The sequence below is a fragment of the Humulus lupulus genome, chromosome 8 (genome assembly GCF_963169125.1).
Source record: "Humulus lupulus chromosome 8, drHumLupu1.1, whole genome shotgun sequence".
Classification (NCBI taxonomy): Eukaryota; Viridiplantae; Streptophyta; class Magnoliopsida; order Rosales; family Cannabaceae; genus Humulus; species Humulus lupulus.
The window spans coordinates 3,760,597-3,782,131 of record NC_084800.1 but is presented as its reverse complement, the minus strand read 5'-3'; the positions used below and the strand labels follow the sequence as shown (position 1 = coordinate 3,782,131).

The window sequence follows — 21,535 nt, the reverse complement described above, 5'->3', positions numbered from 1 at the left end:
GGTGCCCAACACCATATGATGTGACATTCTATGATTGGTTAGCGATACCCCCATAATGCTTATTAAATTCAAATAAATGAGTTCCGATACTGAATTACACCATTATGCCACTTCTTATGGTGTTGGACACCAATAGTGCTCCTTAGTAATTTTTTTTTTAGCATGAGGAATCCCTACCATTCATTATCTTCAAAATAATTGTTGTTAAAGGACTACAAAAAAGGAATCCCTACCATTCATTATCTTCAAAATAATTGTTGTTAAAGGACTACAAAAAAGGAATCCCTACCATTCATTATCTTCAAAATAATTGTTGTTAAAGGACTACAAAAAAGTAAGCATCATTTTGGAGAAACATTGATAAGGTCAAACAATTACTAGAAAGTAGAGTATGCAAAAGTTGTATTATCACATAGTATTTTTCTTTTCAATTATTTACCTTGAATTTTTTTTTCCTCTAAGCTATTTCCATCTCATAAAGAAGGGAACGAATAACAAAGGTCACATTTGTACCAAAAAAAAAGGTGTTAACGACCTTCAATCATTGAGACCGTGGCTTCATTGACAGAGGATGCAGTAGGCTTTCTCGATCTGGCGGAGTTATGAAAAATAAAGATAGGTCGAATGGGTTGGGGACGATTTGTTTCATTGCCGAGCATTAAAACGACATCTGCCATGCTTGGTCTATCTGTGGTATGATCTTGTACGCATAACAACCCAACATGTAAGCATCTTATTGCTTCTAATTCAACATATGAGCCACCCATTGCATCATCTACAAACTCTACTCCTCTGCCTTCACTCCATAATTGCCATGCCTGAATCAATTCACACCATTCATTATGAGATTGAAATATAACTCTTATGCAAATGTGTATGCGTTAAGTTAAAGATAGACATATAATCCGAACTCACATAAGCAACCAGGCTAAGGTTCTGTTCATAATAATGGAAGTTAGAGTTTCTCTTGCCGCTCACTATCTCTAAGATCAAGACACCAAAGCTAAAAACATCTGATTTTTCTGAAAAGACTCCGCCCATGGCATATTCAGGAGACATGTAGCCTCTGTACTTAATTGCAACATCAAACCATTAGTGCTTGTTAGTCATAACTCACAACCATAGTTGTTTATTAAAGTAAACACATGCTTCATAAGATTAAGATGCTTACAAAGTTCCAACAACCCTTTGAGTACTGTTTGCCAGGTCTATCGTTTCTTGGAAAATGCGAGCCAATCCGAAATCTGATATTTTAGGGTTCATCTTCTCATCCAAAAGAATGTTGCTGGCCTTTAAATCTCTGTGTATCACTCTTAAAGATGAGTCACGATGGAGATATAAAAGACCTCTAGCAACTCCAAGTATGATGTTCACCCGAGTATCCCAATTCAGCTGTTCTCTTCCTCTTGGATCTAGTTCATGCACCCAGTAAAGATTAATCAGTAATGTATTGTTTCCCGTATCATATCCAGCCTTGTTTAATTTTAGCTGAGCTATCATAAGACGTTAAAACAAGGAAACTCTGGAGGTTTTCTTTTCTAGTTGTACTGTGCTATGCATATATACAAATGTATAGTATATGTGTACATCTTTCCTTTTGTAAATTTGTTTGAAAAATAAAGCTTGTATCAGTACCTCTTTTTTAAAATTTGCTAGCAACTTTTTAAAACAATAAACAAGTTTCCTTTGTAAACTTGCAAAGAAAACTTCAAATTTTTGTTTAAAAACATAGAAAAAAAGAAGTGAAACCAATCAAGCCCAAAATTTACAAGAAATATAGGTCAGAATAGCAAGTAAAACCATTACCAAATATGTAATTGTCCAAGCTTTTGTTGGGCATTAACTCATAAACCAGTAATCTCTCTTCTTTCTCAATGCAGCAACCCAGGAGCCTAACAAGATTTCTGTGTTGAAGTTTTGAGATCAATATCAACTCATTCTTGAACTCTTCTGTGCCTTGCCCTGAGCTACTAGAAAGCCTTTTAACTGCTATTTCCCTCCCATCAGCCAATTTACCCTGCAAACAGAGCTCAATTCATTTGTAAGTGAATGGATATTTTACTAGCTAAAATTTGTTAATTTGTACTGAAAAAAATAATGTAGTGTAACCTTATAAACAGAACCAAATCCTCCTTGCCCAAGTTTGTTTGTTGAACTGAAGTTGTTCGTCACATGTAAAATGGTCCCGAAGTCAAAACTAGGGAGGTCGGAGGGTTCATCTTGTCTTGAAAATTGAAGATCTTTTAAACTGTCACTTGACTGTATTAAATCAATGTGCTCTGTGATCTCCTTATTGTTTCCTGGTTTTCCAAATTTATGCTGTGTCAGTAATCATACTTAGTTTTTGAAGAATAAAACTTAAAAGAGTAAAAGAATTGTTTCAATCTAAGGCTTTTTTTCTTACCCACTCTTCTAGCTCTCGAACATAGTACTATGACAACTATGATCCCAACAGTAGAAAGAACTGCAAAGCTGATGATTATCTTCTTTACCTTATCTCCACCAACTGAACAATGAATTAACACATTTAAATTAGCTAAGGGGAAGAGAAAAATACAGTTCAAATTGCAGAGTTTCCGTCGTAATAACATTGTTCTCACCTAGTTCTGAGTGAGCAAGGCGAAGGAAAAGGTCTTCACCACCATCTGAAAACCGCTCGATATCTATAAGGCCTTGAGACCAGACCAAACATCCTATGTTATCCACGTATGAATAAGCTATGCAAGAACAATTATTCAGACACCATTTTTGACAGCTCTCCGTATCAGCAAAATCAAGCTCTAATGGCTCCACATATTTGTAAAAATCGGGAACTTTCACATTGCCTATCTTCCAAAATCCGTCTTTTTTACCTCTCTGCGAATTAGCTAGGCCACTGGTATTTTTGTCGCAAAGTAATTGGCTGCGTCTCTCGCACCCTCTAGTCCAGTTTCCTTTGCTCCACTCTTCGAGCGATTTTGGTCCAAAACCTTTCATACACTTACAAACCGGAGATCCAAAGTCGTTGCATACCCCAAAAGGTCCACAAACTCCATATACATCGCACGGAGTCTCCGGTGCCTCCCAGTTCGTCTCCCAGTCAACGTCTTCATCTTTTTCTTGTCTTACAATTGTTAGAACACCTCCCGAAGTGAGGAACATATTTGAGACTGTAGAGTTGCTGTAATCCCAATTAAAACGAAGGCGTGTTGTTCCTTGCTCTGCTTCTTCTACTAGATTGAATGGACTTTGATAAAAGGTATTCATCTGTGGTATACCAGAGAACTTACTCTTAGCCCATGGACCACTTCTCCAGTGTGGCTTTGCCTTCGATTCGTTTACCCAAATGATAGCTTGTGGGGGTCTCTGTTTTGAAATTTCAGCAGTGAATTTTCCAACTGCAGGGTCACTATTGCTTTTCCATGAAGTTAAGACAAAACTCTCCCCAGTTTTGACATTGAAACCAAACTCTGCTCCTGGTAAGAATGTGTCCGCAGGATGCTTAAAGCTTTCCCACAAGTCCTGAGTATCATCTTTCAGAATTAAGTTTCCGTAATCTGAAAGAATTGCCACTGAACTATTATCGGATCGGATTTCGACATTGGTTGACCAAACAGAGTTGTTGTTTCTATCCAAGAGCTCAAGATTTCCATTGCTGCCAATGGTTAGACTTGGTGGAGAGTCTGCAACTGTAATAGGGCTGTCTCTGTTTGCCACCCACACAACTCTTCGGGGTGAGACTTGCTTATACCAGATTCCCACGAACTTGTTTGCAGTGTTATTGGGAGTAAAGAAGCCTAACTCAAAAACTTGGTTGGAGGAGACCAGAGTTTGGCCCTGAGATAAAGCTTGTGATGAAGTTATGTTATAAATTGCGGAGCAGCATTTAAATGAAACAAGGTGGAATAGTGCTCGAAAGAATAAAGCTATGGAATCTCTATCTTTTGCGCCCATTTGAGCACAAACTAAGAATTTAAGTAGAGACAAAGATGGCTTAATGATCTTTAGATCAGAAAATACTTACATAAGAATCATCTTCTTTTTTTTTCTTTTATAAAATAATAATGAAGAGGCTAAATTGAGCAAGCATTGCAATTTCCTGCTAATTATCTTGTTATTATATAGTCGTTACACTTGTCATCATTAATTTTATACATATACCATTCAGCAAAGTAGTTAGAACTTTTCCATTTCAAAAATAAAAAAAGAAATTAGTTAGAACTTTCATATATATATATATATACTAAGTACAAATTTATTAATCTTTTTTATGATTGTCGTATAAATTTTAAATAAATAAATAATATTATATATAAAATAATGATATAAATTTATTAAAAAAACATTAATTCAAGATATTATTTATGATTAAAAAAAATATCATAATTAAAGTACAAAATATTCATGATATTATTATTTAAATTACATATCAATGGAGAAGAAACTTATTTATTTTTTATATAAGATAAATGTTATTTTAATTTCTTATTTAGTTACCCAGTCATACTATTTGTACGAACAATACATATATTGTAATAATAATACTTTATAACATGTGAATTTATATTAATATAATTACTAAATATTTCTTGTAGCAAAATTTTATACAAATTAGAATTATATATTATATATTATATATTATTATAATAATGATATTTTATTACACTTGAATTTATATTAATATAATTAATAAATAATTATTTTTAATTGATTTTAAAAATATATTCCGTTGAATATTTAGAATGTTTTATTAATGTAAACAAAATAATTGTCAAAATTAAGAATTTATATGTTATCTATGTACTTTTAATAGACGTTCTTTTAATAGAAGAAATCTAATATTTTAGAGCAATTGGGAAAGAATTTGCTCATTGAAAGTTATATAATACAAGTGTAATCAACTTATGTATATTTATATTTTCTATTACTTACATAACAAGTACATGTGAATGAGTCTCTCAATCGATCATACATCCAAATACTGAAAATTATCTTCTTTTTCATTTATTTATTAATTATACTGACGCAGTCGGGCTTAAATTTTGGGCCTAAAGTCAAAATTGGTGTTCCATGCTAGTACTATACGTACTATACGTGAGTCTCATTGGCATCACCTACTATTTAAACAATTTTTATTTATTTAATCTTTTGACAAATACTGGGATATAAAAGGGGGAATAATTATTAATTCCGACAGTTTTGGATAAAAAATTAATAATTCCTCAATTACCCTAATAATTATTATCAAGTATATACATAAAGACGAAGTTCTTCATGTTAAAATATAAAATTACATCTGAATAAGTATACAATATCTATAGATTTTTCCATTTTTGCAAAAGTCTACAAAATCATAATATAATTCTTCAGAACCTTTCACTGACCAAACCAAGCATCTTATCCATGTCCGGTGATCAACCAACGAACTTGGATTTTCCAGGCAGCTGAGCCCTTGTATCGGTCCACAAAATGCAAACAAGTTGTTCCCATATCTATCATCAGGTGAATCCGTATAAAACAAAATGTTAAAACAACATGTGTCAAAAGTGGTTATGTTAGTTAAAAATTAGTTTTGTTAGTTGTAGTGGACCGAGTTTGTTTGTTAGCTATTTAAAGCCATCTAAGGCACTCGAGAAGGTAAATAAAAAACATTAGAATTGTAATAGAAAGCAAAATAGAGAAAGAGTAAGAGTGTGAAGGTGATGCTCGAGATTGAAGACCAAGATCATTGTTCTTGGAAAACCTCATACTGAGTTTTGAGGGAGTTTATGCTCGGTGTCATTTGCCTGGTGCACTAGACTGAATTAGAGTTTGTATTTCTACTGATTAAATGAAAAAATAATCCAGTGGGGAGTAACTGGATGTAGGCCCTTTGTTTGGCCGAACCAGTATAAATTTACATTGTATTTGTGTAGTGTTCTATTTAAGTTTGTGTTGTCAATTTACAACAGTTTTTGTAGGGGTGCACATGAGTCGAATTTTCAGGTTTCGGGTTCATCGGTTTTGAATTTTGCAGATTTTGGGTGGAGAAAAATAGTACTAAAACCGATCCGAAATTTTCGAGTTTTTTTTGGTTTTGGGTTTTCGGGTTGGGTTCGGGCCTGCTGGGTTTTGGGCCGAAAAGTCTAATTTTGCAAAATACCAATTTTTTCAAAAAATTTTGGTCACCCGAACTGGAAATTTCTGAATTTTAAATCCAAACCTGACCCGACATATGTCAGATTCGGATCAGATTAAGCCCAAAATGAACGGGTTTTCCAAAAATTTGGGTTCTCAGAGTTTGGGTCGGACGGATTTTGTGAGTTTTGTATTTTGCAGGTCAAATATTCACCCTAATTTTTTTTAGCATGAGGAATCCCTACAATTCATTATCTTCAAAATAATTGGTGGTAAATGACAACAAAAAAAGGAAGCATCATTTTGGAGAAACATTGATAAGGTCAAACAATTACTTGAAAGCAGAGTATGCAAAAGTTGTATTATCACATAGTATTTTTCTTTTCAATTATTTACCTTGAATTTCTTTTTCCTCTAAGCTATTTCCATTTCATAAAGAAGGGAACGAATAAAAAAGGTCACATTTGTACCAAAAAAAGAGGTGTTAACGACCTTCAATCATTGAGACCGTGGCTTCATTGACAGAGCACGCAGTAGGCTTTTTCGATCTGGCGGAGTTATGAAAAATAAAGATAGGTCGAATGGGTTGGGGACGATTTGTTTCATTGCCGAGCATTAAAACGACATCTGCCATGCTTGGTCTATCTGTGGTATGATCTTGTACGCATAACAACCCAACATGTAAGCATCTTATTGCTTCTAATTCAACATATGAGCCGCCTATTGCATCATCTACAAACTCTACTCCTCTTCCTTCACTCCATAATTGCCATGCCTGAATCAATTCACACCATTCATTATGAGATTGAAATATAACTCTTATGCAAATGTGTATGCGTTCAGTTAAAGATAGAAATATAATCCGAACTCACATAAGCAACCAGGCTAAGGTTCTGTTCATAATAATGGAAGTTAGAGTTCCTCTTGCCGCTCACTATCTCTAAGATCAAGACACCAAAGCTAAAAACATCTGATTTTTCTGAAAAGACTCCACCCATGGCATATTCAGGAGACATGTAGCCTCTGTACTTAATTGCAACATCAAACCATTAGTGCTTGTTAGTCATAACTCACAACCATAGTTGTTTATTAAAGTAAACACATGCTTCATAAGATTAAGATGCTTACAAAGTTCCAACAACCCTTTGAGTACTGTTTGCCAGGTCTATCGTTTCTTGGAAAATGCGAGCCAATCCGAAATCTGATATTTTAGGGTTCATCTTCTCATCCAAAAGAATGTTGCTGGCCTTTAAATCTCTGTGTATCACTCTTAAAGATGAGTCACGATGGAGATATAAAAGACCTCTGGCAACTCCAAGTATGATGTTCATTCGTGCATCCCAATTCAGCTGTTCTCTACCTCTTGGATCTAGTTCATGCACCCAGTAAAAATTAATCAGTAATGTATTGTTTCCCGTATCATATCCAGCCTTGTTTAATTTTAGCTGAACTATCATAAGACGTTAAAACAAGGAAACTCTGGAGGTTTTCTAGTTGTACTGTGCTATGCATACATACAAATGTATAGTAAATGTGTATATCTTTCGTTTTGTAAATTTGTTTGAAAAATAAAGCTAGCAACTTTTTAAAACAATAAACAATTTCCTTTGTAAACTTTCAAAGAAAACTTCAAATTTTTTGTTTAAAAAAATAGAAAAAAAGAAGTGAATCCAATCAAGCCCAAAATTTACAAGAAATATAGGTCAGAATAGCAAGTAAAACCATTACCAAAGATGTAATTGTCCAAGCTTTTGTTGGGCATTAACTCATAAACTAGTAATCTCTCTTCTTTCTCAATGCAGCAACCCAAGAGCCTAACAAGATTTCTGTGTTGGAGTTTTGAGATCAATATCAACTCATTCTTGAACTCTTCTGTGCCTTGCCCTGAGCTACTAGAAAGTCTTTTAACTGCTATTTCCCTCCCATCAGCCAATTTACCCTGCAAACAGAGCTCAATTCATTTGTAAGGGAATGGATATTTTACTAGTTAAAATTTATTAATTTGTACTGAAAAAATAATGTAGTGTAACCTTGTAAACAGAACCAAATCCTCCTTGCCCAAGTTTGTTTGTTGAACTGAAGTTGTTTGTCACATGTAAAATGGTCCCGAAGTCAAAACTAGGGAGGTCGGAGGGTTCATCTTGTCTTGAAAATTGATGATCTTTTAAACTGTCACTTGACTGTATTAAATCAATGTGCTCTGTGATCTCCTTATTGTTTCCTGGTTTTTCAAATTTATGCTGTGTCAGTAATCATACTTAGTTTTGGAAGAATAAAACTCGAAAGAGTAAAAGAAAATAACACTTGAATCCTATTTGCATGTGCAATGTAAGAGATACAATGAAAAATTGTTTCAATCTAAGGCTTTTTTTCTTACCCACTCTTCTAGCTCTCAAACATAGTACTATGACAACTATGATCCCAACAGTAGAAAGAACTGCAAAGCTGATGATTATCTTCTTTACCTTATCTCCACCAACTGAACAATGAATTAACACATTTAAATTAGCTAAGGGGAAGAGAAAAATACAGTTCAAATTGCAGAGTTTCCGTCGTAATAACATTGTTCTCACCTAGTTCTGAGTGAGCAAGGCGAAGGAAAAGGTCTTCACCACCATCTGAAAACCGCTCGATATCTATAAGGCCTTGAGACCAGACCAAACATCCTATGTTATCCACGTATGAATAAGCTATGCAAGAACAATTATTCAGACACCATTTTTGACAGCTCTCCGTATCAGCAAAATCAAGCTCTAATGGCTCCACATATTTGTAAAAATCGGGAACTTTCACATTGCCTATCTTCCAAAATCCGTCTTTTTTACCTCTCTGCGAATTAGCTAGGCCACTGGTATTTTTGTCGCAAAGTAATTGGCTGCGTCTCTCGCACCCTCTAGTCCAGTTTCCTTTGCTCCACTCTTCTAACGATTTTGGTCCAAAACCTTTCATACACTTACAAACCGGAGATTCAAAGTCGTTGCATACCCCAAAAGGTCCACAAACTCCATATACATCGCACGGAGTCTCCGGCGCCTCCCAGTTCGTATCCCAGTCAATGTCATCATCTTTTTCTTGTCTTACAATTGTTAAAACACCTCCAGAATTGAGGAACATATTTGAGACTGTAGAGTTGCTGTAATCCCAATTAAAACGAAGGCGTGTTGTTCCTTGCTCTGCTTCTTCTACTAGATTGAATGGACTTTGATAAAAGGTATTCATCTGTGGTATACCAGAGAACTTACTCTTAGCCCATGGACCACTTCTCCAGTGTGGCTTTGCCTTCGATTCGTTTACCCAAATGATAGCTTGTGGGGGTCTCTGTTTTGAAATTTCAGCAGTGAATTTTCCAACTGCAGGGTCACTATTGCTTTTCCATGAAGTTAGGACAAAACTCTCCCCAGTTTTGACATTGAAACCCAACTCTGCTCCTGGTAAGAATGTGTCCGCAGGATGCTTAAAGCTCTCCCACAAGTCCTGAGTACCATCTTTGAGAATTAAGTTTCCGTAATCTGAAAGAATTGCCACAGAACTATTATTGGATCGGATTTCGACATTGGTTGACCAAACAGAGTTGTTGTTTCTATCCAAGAGCTCAAGATTTCCATTGCTGCCAATGGTTAGACTTGGTGGAGAGTCTGCAACTGTGAGAGGGTTGTCTCTGTTTGCCACCCACACAACTGCAAGGGGTGAGATTTGCTTATACCAGATTCCCACGTACTTATTTGCAGAGTTATTGGGACTAAAGAAGCCTAGCTCGAAAAGTTGGTTGGAGGATACCAGAGTTTGGCCCTGAGATAAAGCTCGGGAAGAAGTTATGTTATAAATTGCAGAACAACACTTCAATGAAAATATGTAGAATAGTGTAACTCTGAAGAACAAAGCTATGAAAATTCTGTCTTTTGTACCCATTTGGGCACAAACACAGTATTTTAAAGACAAAGATGGCAATAAATAATGTTTAGATGAGAAAATACATACACAAGAATCTATTAATTCAAATACCAATTTCCAGAAAGAAAAGAAAAATCAAATGCCCGCAACATACCCCTCTATTTCTTTTTTCTTTTTAAAAATAATAAAGAAGATATTTTTTTTGTCAGAAGGAGTTGAATTGAGCAAGCAAAGCACTGCAATTTCCTATTAGTTCTCTCATTAAATAGTCGTTACTCTTGTCATCATTTATTTTATATATAAATATATACGTTGAGCATAGAAGCTAGAATTTTCATATATTATAATATTGGGGTTTCTCTAGCACTTTCTCCTCAAAAGAGAAATATCGACATCCCTCAACAGTTATAATTCTAAATTTTTATATTACTTATTTTTTTTTACACGAGGGTGTATACCAAATGTGTTAATTCTGATTTTGACATTAGTGAAATACTTACCGTAATTAAACTAGTCATTTTGTACTCTATTCTGCTTTAATTTTAATAATATTTTGCAAAGTAGTATCAGTCTAAAATTTCTACTTGTTATCTCAATTTTTTGACAAATTATTTAAAATATTTCGACTAACTATTTTGAGTGTCCCAAATTATTTTGTAAATAAATATCAAAATCACACCAAAGTATAAAATAAATTAATTTTTAAGTTATTTTAACCCTCACAAAATTTAGAAGTATAAATATTAAGTATCAAAATTTCTAGGTATAAATATTAAGTATCTTAGGAATATAAATATCGCAGAGAGCCCAATCGCCATCATCATCTTCAACATTCAAGTGTCCTAATGGGAGGGTCTTCTTGAAACGAGAGCAATCTTTCAATTATTATTATTATTATTATTATTATTATTTATTTTGTTGAGATAATAATTTTCTGTTATGTGTTTCGAGAGCCAGTTTTACAATTCAATATCAATCTTCGACAAACTGATGGCAAAAGTCTACAAAATCATAATAATATATAATTATTGAGGAACTTTGACTGACCGAACCGAACACCTTATTCTATTCACATTGCCATAAACTAAGCAGTAACAATTTGACCCAACCCAACCCACTAATGATATCAACTAAGAAAGATTTGATATCTCAAATGAAATTTCGAGTCTCCCACATCTATATTCAGAAACGAATCATGATACGACTAATGCTTTAGATTTAGATTTGGATTTAGATTTAGATTTCTCATTTTTAGAGGTGAATTATCAATGAGAAATAATACTAGCATTAATTTGTATTTGTATGTAATTAAAAAGCATTAATTAATTGCTTCATACTAACTATTTATGTAAAAAAATATTATATTTACTAACATGATCTGATCTGATTGTATTTATTTATATGAAAAGAATGTTATTAATTAAGTTCATATCTTACATTAAAAAAATATTATAATTATTAATTAATTTCCTTTTAAAAATTAATTTCTAAAAATTAAATTTTCTATTTTTTTTTTGAAATAAAATATGGACTTTATTAGCAATTATCTTTCAAAATAACATCAACACACTAGAGGAGATATCCTCCTTCAATAAAGTACATTCAGCTATAAAAGAGGAAGCTTTTGCCAATGCATTTGCAGCTTCATTTGTAGAACGTTTTACAAAACAAATTGAAACAGAAACCAAATCTTTCCACAATGCCTTACAATCATCTATAACAACCCCAAAGTAAGAGGCCATGGACAAAGAACTCCTAAGCGCTTGAACAACTAGGAGACTATCCGTTTCAACCTCCACCTGCTGCCAAGATCTCTTCTTTATCCAACTCAAGGCCTCCCTCACACCCAACGCCTCGCCCAGCTCCGGAGAAACAGACCCAGCACGACACACAGAGAATGCTTCCACCAAATTTCCTTCATGATCTCGAACAATACCTGCAAAGCTATACGTGGCTGCCTCTGAAAACAATGCTGCATCAACGTTTATTTTCAGAACTCCAAAAGGGGGTTTGACCCATGCCAACCGACCATCTTCAGGGGATAAAAAATTGGGCAATGGAGCAATTTCCTTATCTTGAGCATGACCCCAAGCAAGTAATGAAGATTCAGCCAAAAAGAGCACACCATAAGTATTGTTTTTTGTATTCCTCCAAACGAAATCATTCCTCCTCCTCCACACTGCCCAACATAACATGAACACTTTAGCTTTCTGTTCATCAGTTAACCCAGCTATACAATCTCTCAACCAGGAAGCAAAAATCTCAGATTCTGAACGCACCAATCGCAGACCCAGCCTCTCCCAACACTCCCAGACCCGATTACATCGCACCAACGCATGCATAATTGTTTCCCTCTTAGTTTGGCATAAAGGGCACAACGGATCCACCTCCACATGTCTTGAACGGAGCTGAAAATTAGTGGGTAAACAACCCGTAGAAGCCCTCCAAATAAGATCCTTTACCTTTGGGGGAACTCTAACTTTCCACAAAACCTTCCAAAATTGCTTATCTAGATCTGTACCATCGCCATTTTTTAGCACCTGTAAATTTTTGTAGCAGCTTTTAACCGTGAAGAACCCAGACGGCTCCAGAGACCAAAACCAGCGGTCTAAAGGACGATTAGGACTTAATGGAATGCTAAGAATACACCTCATATCTCTATCATTAAACAGGTCCTGCACCAGCTCCTCATCCCACTCAAGCCTCCCGACATGCATTAAAGAAGATACTCGCTGACCATTTAAGCCAGGGTGCACCGATGTAACCCAAGGATTCTCTTTATCAAAGACCCAAGGATCCGAAGTAATAAAAATGGTCTCCCCATTTCCAACTCGACACCGAGCTCCATTCTTTACTAAACACTTCACCTCCCATAAACTCCTCCAAATGTAACTTGGGTTAGGCCCAAGCTCAGCAGTTAAATAGTTCCCATTTCTAAAGTAACGGGCTTGGAACAGACGACTTACTAAAGAATGAGGATTAATAAGTAATCGCCATCCCTGTTTACACAAAAGAGATCTATTAAAATCATGAAGATCTCTGAATCCCATACCGCCCTTAACCTTGTGCATTGTCAATGAATCCCATTTCCTCCAATGAATGCCTTGACCAGTACTAGAAGAAGAATGCCACCAATATTTGCACATAAGCATCTCCATCTCTCTACATAAGCCTAGAGGGAGCAGAAAAACACTCATGGCATAAGATGGCAGTGCCTGTGTAACAGTTTTAATTAATATCTCCTTACCAGCCTTAGATAAAAAACGACCCTCCCACTGAGCAATTCTTTTCCTCATTTTGTCCTTCAGAAAACCCAACACCACAGATTTGTTTCTGCCCAAAGTATTAGGCAACCCCAGATACATGCTAAGAGGGCCCGCCTCTGGTATATTGAGTTCTGAACAAATATTTTGGCGAGTCTCAGCCCTGGTATTTGTACTAAAAAACACCGATGATTTGGCTAAGTTTATTTGTTGTCCTGAAGCTAACTGATAAAAATGAAGTAACTCGCCCACATGAATCGCCTCCTCCATTGATGCTTTACAGAATAAATAGCTATCATCAGCAAACAACATATGTGAAATCACCGGAGCCGACCTAGCCACCTTGCACCCAGTGAGCCTACCATCTCCAACAAATTTAGAGATCAACGCAGAAAAACCTTCAGCACAGATGATAAAAAGATACAGTGATAGCGGGTCTCCTTGTCTCAGACCTCTTGTTGGAACAATAGGACCCAACTCCTGGCCCTCAATAGCAATCTTATAGGCAACCGAGCTAACACATTTCATTACCAACGAAACCCAATGGTCCCCAAAACCCATTTTTTTCATCATAGCTTCTAGGAAACCCCATTCAATTCTGTCGTATGCTTTACTCATATCAAGTTTTAAAGCCATAAACCCATCTTTCCCTGACACTTTCCTTTTCAGATAGTGCATTACCTCGAAAGCCACCATAATATTGTCAGTAATCAATCGCCCTGGCACAAAAGCACTTTGAGTTTCTGAAATCACCACATTAAGTACGTCCTTCATTCGATTCGCCATCACCTTTGAAACCACTTTATACACCACATTACAAAGGGCAATAGGTCTCAAGTCACCCATCGATTCCGGATTTGACTTTTTGGGAATCAACACAATGTTGGTTTCAGAAAGATGATCCGGAAACATGCCAGTAGTAAAGAAATCCTGAACCATGCTAATAATATCCACACCCACAATATCCCAGAACTTCTGGTAGAAACCAGGAGAGAACCCATCCGGTCCCGGAGATTTGTCAGGATGCATCTGGAACAAGGCTTTCCTAACTTCATCAGATTCAATAGGTCGCACGAGATCAAGATTTACCTCATCAGAAACTGTAGCAGATATACACTCTGTCACTACACGCCAATCTGTGGTAGATGTTGAAAACAATTGTTTAAAATAATCGACCATGACCCTATCCAGTCCGCTATCCCAATCACGAAGCACACCATCATCATCCTTAAGAGCAACTACCTGATTCCTCTGTCTTCTTTTATTTGCTGAAGCATGAAAGAATTTAGTGTTAAGATCACCTGCTTGGAGCCAAAATTGCTTTGATCTTTGACGCCAGAAGACCTCCTGTTGCGAAAGAACCTCAAACAGTAGCGACTCTGCCTCCTTATATTTTTGTAATGAATACATGTCACGCCTCCCATGTAAAAATTAATGTAGAACGGGAAATTTGAAACTGCATTGCCTTTTTTTTTTTTTTTAGAAAAAAAAGAAGAAAAAACAATACCCGAAATTTTGGCAACTGTTACTGAATTTTGAGTTTTTTTTTTAAGAGATTGGATCACTTTTTCTAATTATTATTGAAGAGATTATATAACGTTTGAAAGTTGGTATCTCTTCCACCGTCCGTGTGTGATTTCTTATCATGATTTTTTTTTAAAAATTTCTTGGGAAAAATTGTGGTGAATTCAATTGTCTAGTGATTTCTGAAGTTAGTGATTTATTAATAATAGTAGAAATCATCGTTTCGGTCAATTGAGTAAAATGCAGTATTCCAATTTGTAATAGTGTGCTGAATATGATTTTTTTTTTGCCAATATTAGAATAAGGATTATATTTTCACAATTTAGAAAAATAATATATATATATATATTTTGATTTATTTTTGTTGACTTAAATGATTTGAACCTCTTGTTCTCTCATCTTCCTCCTATATATATATATATATATATATAAACAAAATGATTATCTTCAACGCTGTCAAAGGGATTTGGTTTGTTATCATGTTAACAAGTCTGACTTTTTAGAATTAATAAATAATTATTCTTTTTTCAGAATCAGTGGCCCTTGACAAATGCTTTATGTATAGGCTGGAAATTAATTGGCGTTGACTCTCAGTCATCAGCAACCGCGAAGATGAGTTTATCTTTTATTTTCAACCATATTTAATCTATCTATAATTGGTGTAAAAATTAATGTAGAAATTGATGTCCAGAGAACCTATCCATATTTAAGTTTCTATTACTGTCTAGTATTTTTAAATCCTTAACAAAAACAGTTATTTACATTAATTAATCTCTAATTTATAATTTAGTTGAATATTAAATTAATTCAACGTGGTAGCTAGCTGCTCTTCTATGATTGCTGCTAATTATTTCAAGTTTTATAATGCTAGGAAAGAGACACAATTTGGTATAGTTGATTTAGCAGTTCCTTTTAATGTTTTCATTGTCATTCTTTTTTGCATATTAAATAGGAGATTTTTCTTTAACTTAATAGATAATAAACATCTTAAAGTCCACATCTATCAAATTAATATATAATTAATCAATTATTTATTTAAAGGAACTAAATGATTATTCACCCTATCATATTTCCGAGGAAAAAAAATGCTCATAGCAAGAGTTATGACAAGAATTATGAGGGTTCATCTAAAAATCAATTGGTAACTAGTGGAGTTACACATGTTCTTATTAATGGTTCGAAATTCTTACACTTATTCCATGTGGGACACCATACTCTAATATCCCCTCAAGATAGTGACAATTTTTCGCTCACCATTCTTGAATCACGTGATCACAAGTGATCATTTTTCAGCTCGCTTATTTTTTTGGATCCCAAGTGTCTTTTTGCACTATATGCGGATCTCGTGTGGTTTAAATCACTATCTAGATCCCAAGTGTCATATTGCAGCACTATACGGATCTCAAACGTTTCTTCAGGTCAAATGTCCGCTAGGGAATTGGCTCATGATATAATGACAAGAATCATAGGGTTTCATCTAAAAACCAATTGATGATTAGTGGAGTTACTCATGTTCTTATTAATGACACAATATTCATACACTTATTCCACGTGAGACACCATACTCCAATAAGATATTGTTATAATATCCATTAATTAAGTGTGACAAATAAAATGGGCGTGATAAAATATTATTTTGTCAATTTGTAACATACATTGTAACTCCCAAAATACCATCATAATCGATATGTAAATGGAGTTACATATTCTTGATTTGATTTTCATATGTTATAATGTTTTATAGTTGTTATGGATGTTATTTTGGTAGCCAATAAGCATTTGGATGTTACAAAATTGTATAGGAGAATAGTTAGAACGTTTGGCAGCTTGTAACCAAAGTTGTTACAAATCAGTAACCTGATAGTTTTGGTATTGAAGCATCTTTTTAATGCATTGAGGTTGTAACTCCCCAAGTAACTCCCAAATCATCCCATTAATTCCATAAACACACAATTTATCATTGATAACAGACAAAGAGGTTTGTGGAATTCGAAAATCAAATGGTGATCCAAAACTCAATAAATAGAGATCATTTGGTTACTTGTGAATATGATTTTTTCCATCTATTTTAGCACTTGGCTGGAAAATACAAGACTTGATAATTCCAAAGAGATATTTACTAAACTTGAGAGTCCCTTAATGCTAATAAAATAAGGGAAAATAAGCATTTGGACAAAAATTTAGAACTTTGTTCAAGTCTAGTAAACCTCACTATTCTTCACTTAAGGTTGTGTAAGTGATAAGGTTTTTCTTTCTTTATTCTTGTTATTTTATTTGTAACTTTTGCTTTGACTTTGTATTCATTTTCTCCCCTTCTTCTATATTGTCTATATTTATTTATATTTTAAGCATAGTGTTGTAATTTTATTTTAACAATCACATTGTCTAATTGTATTTCTTGTCTAGAGTTGTAATATTGGTTTCCATTTTATTCTATTGAAATATAATATTCTCTAACAATCAAAAGTTTATTCTCATTTTCAATGGAAAGATAAACCATCAAGATGTTGTGACAATCTTTGTGGTGTCAAGTGGTGACGTGCGGCAGCTTATCAGGCGACGCCACTTGAAACTCGTTCGATTTTCCTAATTCGACCTTGTTTAATAAAATATGCAAAAAAAATTCATCCGAGCTCCAAATATGACGCTTCAACATGCTTTAGAAACCCGAGAAATAGATCTACAAGTTTTTGTTTCAGGAAATCTCCAAGAAAATTAAGGGAACATAGCAAAAATCAAGCTTGAAGTTTTGAATTGGCGAAAACATTCATCAATTAAATTTATTCCTACATACTTTAAGATAACACATCAAATTCACACAAAAACTTAGGTAAATACGTTGAATCAAGATAAAAAAAGTCATGAATGAGTTCATAAAATTGGCAGTCATGAATGAGTTCATAAATTTGGCACTCATCAATGTACATCATATCATTTTAGTACAAGCACAACTTTTTGCCAACGTGTATTTGGTTAAATACCAATATTGACACTTAATTTCTATTGTTTCAAAATAAACTTTATATACGTTAGTATGCTTAAAACTATTTATATATATTATTACTACTATGCCAAATCTTTTTAATACATTTGTTTTTGTTTTTATTTTATTTTTTAAGAAATTAAGCTTTTCTTAAATTTTAAAGTGAATATCTTTTAATAATTAATTAAAGAACAGAATTAGTACTGAAAAAATAATCATTTTAATAATATTAATTATAAACCTTCAATCATAATGTATTAACATATAATTACAAAGTTACATTGACGTGATTTGTGTTTCCACTTCAACAATAAATCTTTCATATCATTTAACTGACATTAGAAAGTAGATTCAAAACACTTTTTTTTTTTTTAAATTCTCTTATTTTCTAATTTTTTTTTTTACCGCCCTTCAATCATCGAAATTGTAGCTTCATTCCCTGAGCTTGTAGTAGCAGCCTTTTGCGATATCGGAGAGCTTTGAAGAGTAAAGATAGGTTGAATGGGTTGAGGACGATTTGTTTCATTGCTGAGCATGAAAACTACATCTGCCATGCTTGGTCTGTCTGTGGTATGATCTTGTACGCACAACAGCCCAACATGTACGCATCTTATTGCTTCTGATGCACTACATGAGCCACCCAATGCATCATCCACAAACTCTAATCCTCTGTTATCACTCCATAATTGCCATGCCTGAATAAACTCATATCAGTCGTAACAAACTTAATATATATATGTGTACACATCGAGTCGAAGAGAAAATTATAACTTGAACTCACATGAGCAATAAGGCTAAGAGGTTTCTCATAATAATGGAAGTTAGAGTTCTTCTTGCCGCTAACTATCTCCAAGATCAATACGCCAAAGCTAAAGACATCTGATTTTTCTGAAAAGACTCCACCCATGGCATATTCTGGAGACATGTAGCCTCTGTACTTATTCGAAACATTACACCATTAATTAATGCTACACAATCATTCGAATATATAGCTCTTCTAGCACTAAGAAAACAGTAACACAATGAAAACATATGAACAGAATGAGATGCTTACAAAGTTCCAACAACCCTTCGAGTATTTGCGAGATCTAGTGTTCCTTCGAAAATGCGAGCCAATCCAAAGTCTGATATCTTTGGGTTCATCTTCTCATCTAAAAGAATGTTGCTGGCCTTTAAATCTCTATGTATCACTCTTAAAGACGAGTCACGATGGAGATATAAAAGACCTCTAGCAACTCCTAGTATGATGTTCACCCGAGTACCCCAATTCAGCTGTTCTCTTCCTCTTGGATCTAATTCATGCATCCAGTAAACATTAATCAGTATTTAATGTCTTGTTTCCTATTTCGTATCCCATCGTACGTGTTTAATTTTAGCTCAAGTATTTCACATGATTTATAGGGCAAACTAGATTTAGATAAAAAAAAATATAGATTTAGATAAAACAAGAATTGATTGATATGCATTAGGATAAAAAAAAATATATAGATTAGAAATCCAATACCAAAGATGAAATTGTCCAGACTTTTATTTTGCATGAACTCATAAACTAGTAATTTCTCTTCTTTCTCAATGCAGCAACCCAAGAGCCTAACAAGATTTCTGTGTTGGAGTTTTGAGATCAATATCAACTCATTCTTGAATTCTTCTGTGCCTTGCCCTGAGCTACTAGACAGTCTTTTAACTGCTATTTCCCTCCCATCCGGCAATTTTCCCTGCAAATAGAGCTCAAATTTGTATGTGAATGGGTGTTTTAATTGTTAAAATTCATTAATTGGTACTGAAGAAATGATGTAGTAACCTTATAAACAGAACCAAATCCTCCTTGCCCAAGTTTGTTTGTTGAACTGAAGTTGTTTGTCACATGTAAAATGGTGCCAAAATCAAAACTAGGAAGCTCGGAGGGATCATGTTGTTTTGAAAATTGAAGGGTATCCCTTGAATTGTCACTTAACTGCATCATGTCAATGCGCTCTGTGGTCTCCATACCAGTCGCCGCCTTCGTGTATTATTTTTGACGTAAGGGTTAGAACACCTTTAGATGTGATGAATAAATTTTCCACCATCATATCGGAGTTGTTGTAGTCCCAATTATATTGGAGAAGTATCGTTCCTTCTTCTGTATCTTCTACCATATTGAAAAAACTTCCATAACTTGTATCCATATCTGGTATACCCGTGAACTTAGTTTTAGCCCATGGTCCACTTCTCCACAGTGGCGTTGATCCGTTGATCCAAATGACAGCTTGTGGTGGTTTCACTTTCGAAATCCCAACAGTGAATTTTCCAACTGAAGGGTCACTATTGCTTTTCCATGAAGTCAAGACAAAACTCTCCCCAGTTTTGACATTAAAACCCAACTCTGCTCCTGGTAAGAATGTGTTCCCGGGATGCTTAAAGCTCTCCCATAAGTACTGTGTACCATATTTGAGAATTAAGTTTCCGTAATCTGAAAGAATTGCCACTGAACTATTGTTGGATTGGATTTGGACATTGGTTGACCAAACAGAGTTGTTGTTTCTATCCAAGAGCTCAAGATTTCCATTGCTGCCAATGGTTAGACGTGGTGGAGAGTCTGCAACTGTAAGAGGGTTGTCTCTGTTTGCCACCCACACTACTGCAAGGGGTGAGATTTGCTTATACCAGATTCCCACGTACTTATTTGCAGAGTTATTGGGACTAAAGAAGCCTAACTCGAAAACTTGGTTGAAGGAGACCAGAGTTTGGCCTTGAGATAAAGCTTGGGATGAAGTTATGTTAAAAATTGCGGAGCAGCATTTAGATGAAAAACTGCAGAATAGTATAATTCGATAGAATAAAGCTATGAAGCGATTGTCGCTTGCATTCATTTGGCAGAACCTGGGGATACAAGGAAAGAAAATGATGGCAAAATAATCCAAAGATCCGAATGTTAAAAGAAAAAAAAAAGTTCTGTTAATCCCTATATAACAACATAAGAATCTTTTTTTTTTTTCTTTCCATTCATTCTTTTTTAAGGAGTTGAATTTAGCAAGCAATTTCTAGTTAATTCTCTCCACTTCACAATAGTTGTTACACTTGTAATAGTTTTATCCTTTTTTAACATGTATAATGATGCATAGAAGTTAGACTTCGGCATAATATATATATATATATTTATATTTATCGCCTTCCCCTAGCGTATTGAAGGTAATATAGCAGTATAATTTAACTTTAGTCCAGACTTACGACTAAGTCTAAGTCAACTTCTTATAGGTAGGTTTGTTCTAAGTCAACTTCTTGCAAGTAGGAATGGTTGGGAGTAAAGAAAACAAAGGAATAAGAATGAGAATAGAAATGGGATAACATTTAAAAATAATAATAGTTACAACCTTATTTTGCACACTCAAAATATAGACAATTATGTGACATGTATCTTAATTTAACTAAAGAAATTAATATATATTTTTTAATTTGTGTATTGGAATGACATTTTATTATAGTTTGGATGGAATAGTCTTTTCCACGAAAATGATGGAAAAATCATTTTATCGGATTGACATTACAATACTTTATAAAACAACCAAACAAAAGAAATAAAAAAAAATGGGCTACATTTCATTACCATCAACTAAACATATCTTTTTTCAAACTTCATTTTCTGTGTTCATCAAAGGCACCCATGCCCCTCAATTTCTTGGTTAAGGTCAAATAATTAGTGTTAGAGAAATATATGTATATATATTCCAATGGAAATATGAAACCAAGATACAACTTTAAGCAAAAAATTACAATTGGATAATTTGATGGATAAATAAAG

The 21,535-nt window shown here is 34.4% G+C and overlaps 2 protein-coding genes across 2 annotated transcripts; both read right to left on the bottom strand.

Annotated features, from left to right (window-relative positions):
- Nucleotides 1-361: 361 nt before the first annotated feature.
- On the bottom strand, nt 362-10,222 carry LOC133793693 (uncharacterized). The gene is made up of 14 exons (XM_062230992.1): nt 8,670-10,222; nt 8,474-8,575; nt 8,127-8,317; nt 7,825-8,035; nt 7,225-7,465; nt 6,969-7,119; nt 6,584-6,871; nt 2,601-3,981; nt 2,405-2,506; nt 2,110-2,300; nt 1,807-2,017; nt 1,172-1,412; nt 916-1,066; nt 362-818 (listed from the first exon to the last, which is right to left on the bottom strand). The coding sequence occupies exons 1-14, from the start codon at nt 10,003-10,005 to the stop codon at nt 528-530; spliced, it is 5,088 nt and encodes a 1,695-aa protein (XP_062086976.1). The 5' UTR covers nt 10,006-10,222; the 3' UTR covers nt 362-527.
- A 7,934-nt stretch (nt 10,223-18,156) lies between these two features.
- On the bottom strand, nt 18,157-20,606 carry LOC133793691 (G-type lectin S-receptor-like serine/threonine-protein kinase At1g61400). The gene is made up of 6 exons (XM_062230991.1): nt 19,793-20,606; nt 19,559-19,731; nt 19,262-19,472; nt 18,812-19,049; nt 18,539-18,689; nt 18,157-18,452 (listed from the first exon to the last, which is right to left on the bottom strand). The coding sequence occupies exons 1-6, from the start codon at nt 20,604-20,606 to the stop codon at nt 18,159-18,161; spliced, it is 1,881 nt and encodes a 626-aa protein (XP_062086975.1). The 3' UTR covers nt 18,157-18,158.
- Nucleotides 20,607-21,535: the final 929 nt, after the last annotated feature.

What these genes read in the sequence shown, in the direction of transcription:
- LOC133793693 (XM_062230992.1), bottom strand. Translation starts at nt 10,005, where the DNA reads ATGGGTACAAAAGACAGAATTTTCATAGCTTTGTTCTTCAGAGTTACA. An exon ending in CTTGGACAATTACATCTTTG is followed by an intron (nt 7,466 to 7,824) that starts GTAATGGTTTTA and finishes TGCATGAACTAG; the next exon opens with ATCCAAGAGGTAGAGAACAG. An exon ending in TTCGAGAGCTAGAAGAGTGG is followed by an intron (nt 2,301 to 2,404) that starts GTAAGAAAAAAA and finishes TTGGAAAACCAG; the next exon opens with GAAACAATAAGGAGATCACA.
- LOC133793691 (XM_062230991.1), bottom strand. Translation starts at nt 20,606, where the DNA reads ATGAATGCAAGCGACAATCGCTTCATAGCTTTATTCTATCGAATTATA. An exon ending in TTTATTCATCACATCTAAAG is followed by an intron (nt 19,732 to 19,792) that starts GTGTTCTAACCC and finishes TGGAGACCACAG; the next exon opens with AGCGCATTGACATGATGCAG. An exon ending in CTCTTAGCCTTATTGCTCAT is followed by an intron (nt 18,453 to 18,538) that starts GTGAGTTCAAGT and finishes GAGTTTATTCAG; the next exon opens with GCATGGCAATTATGGAGTGA.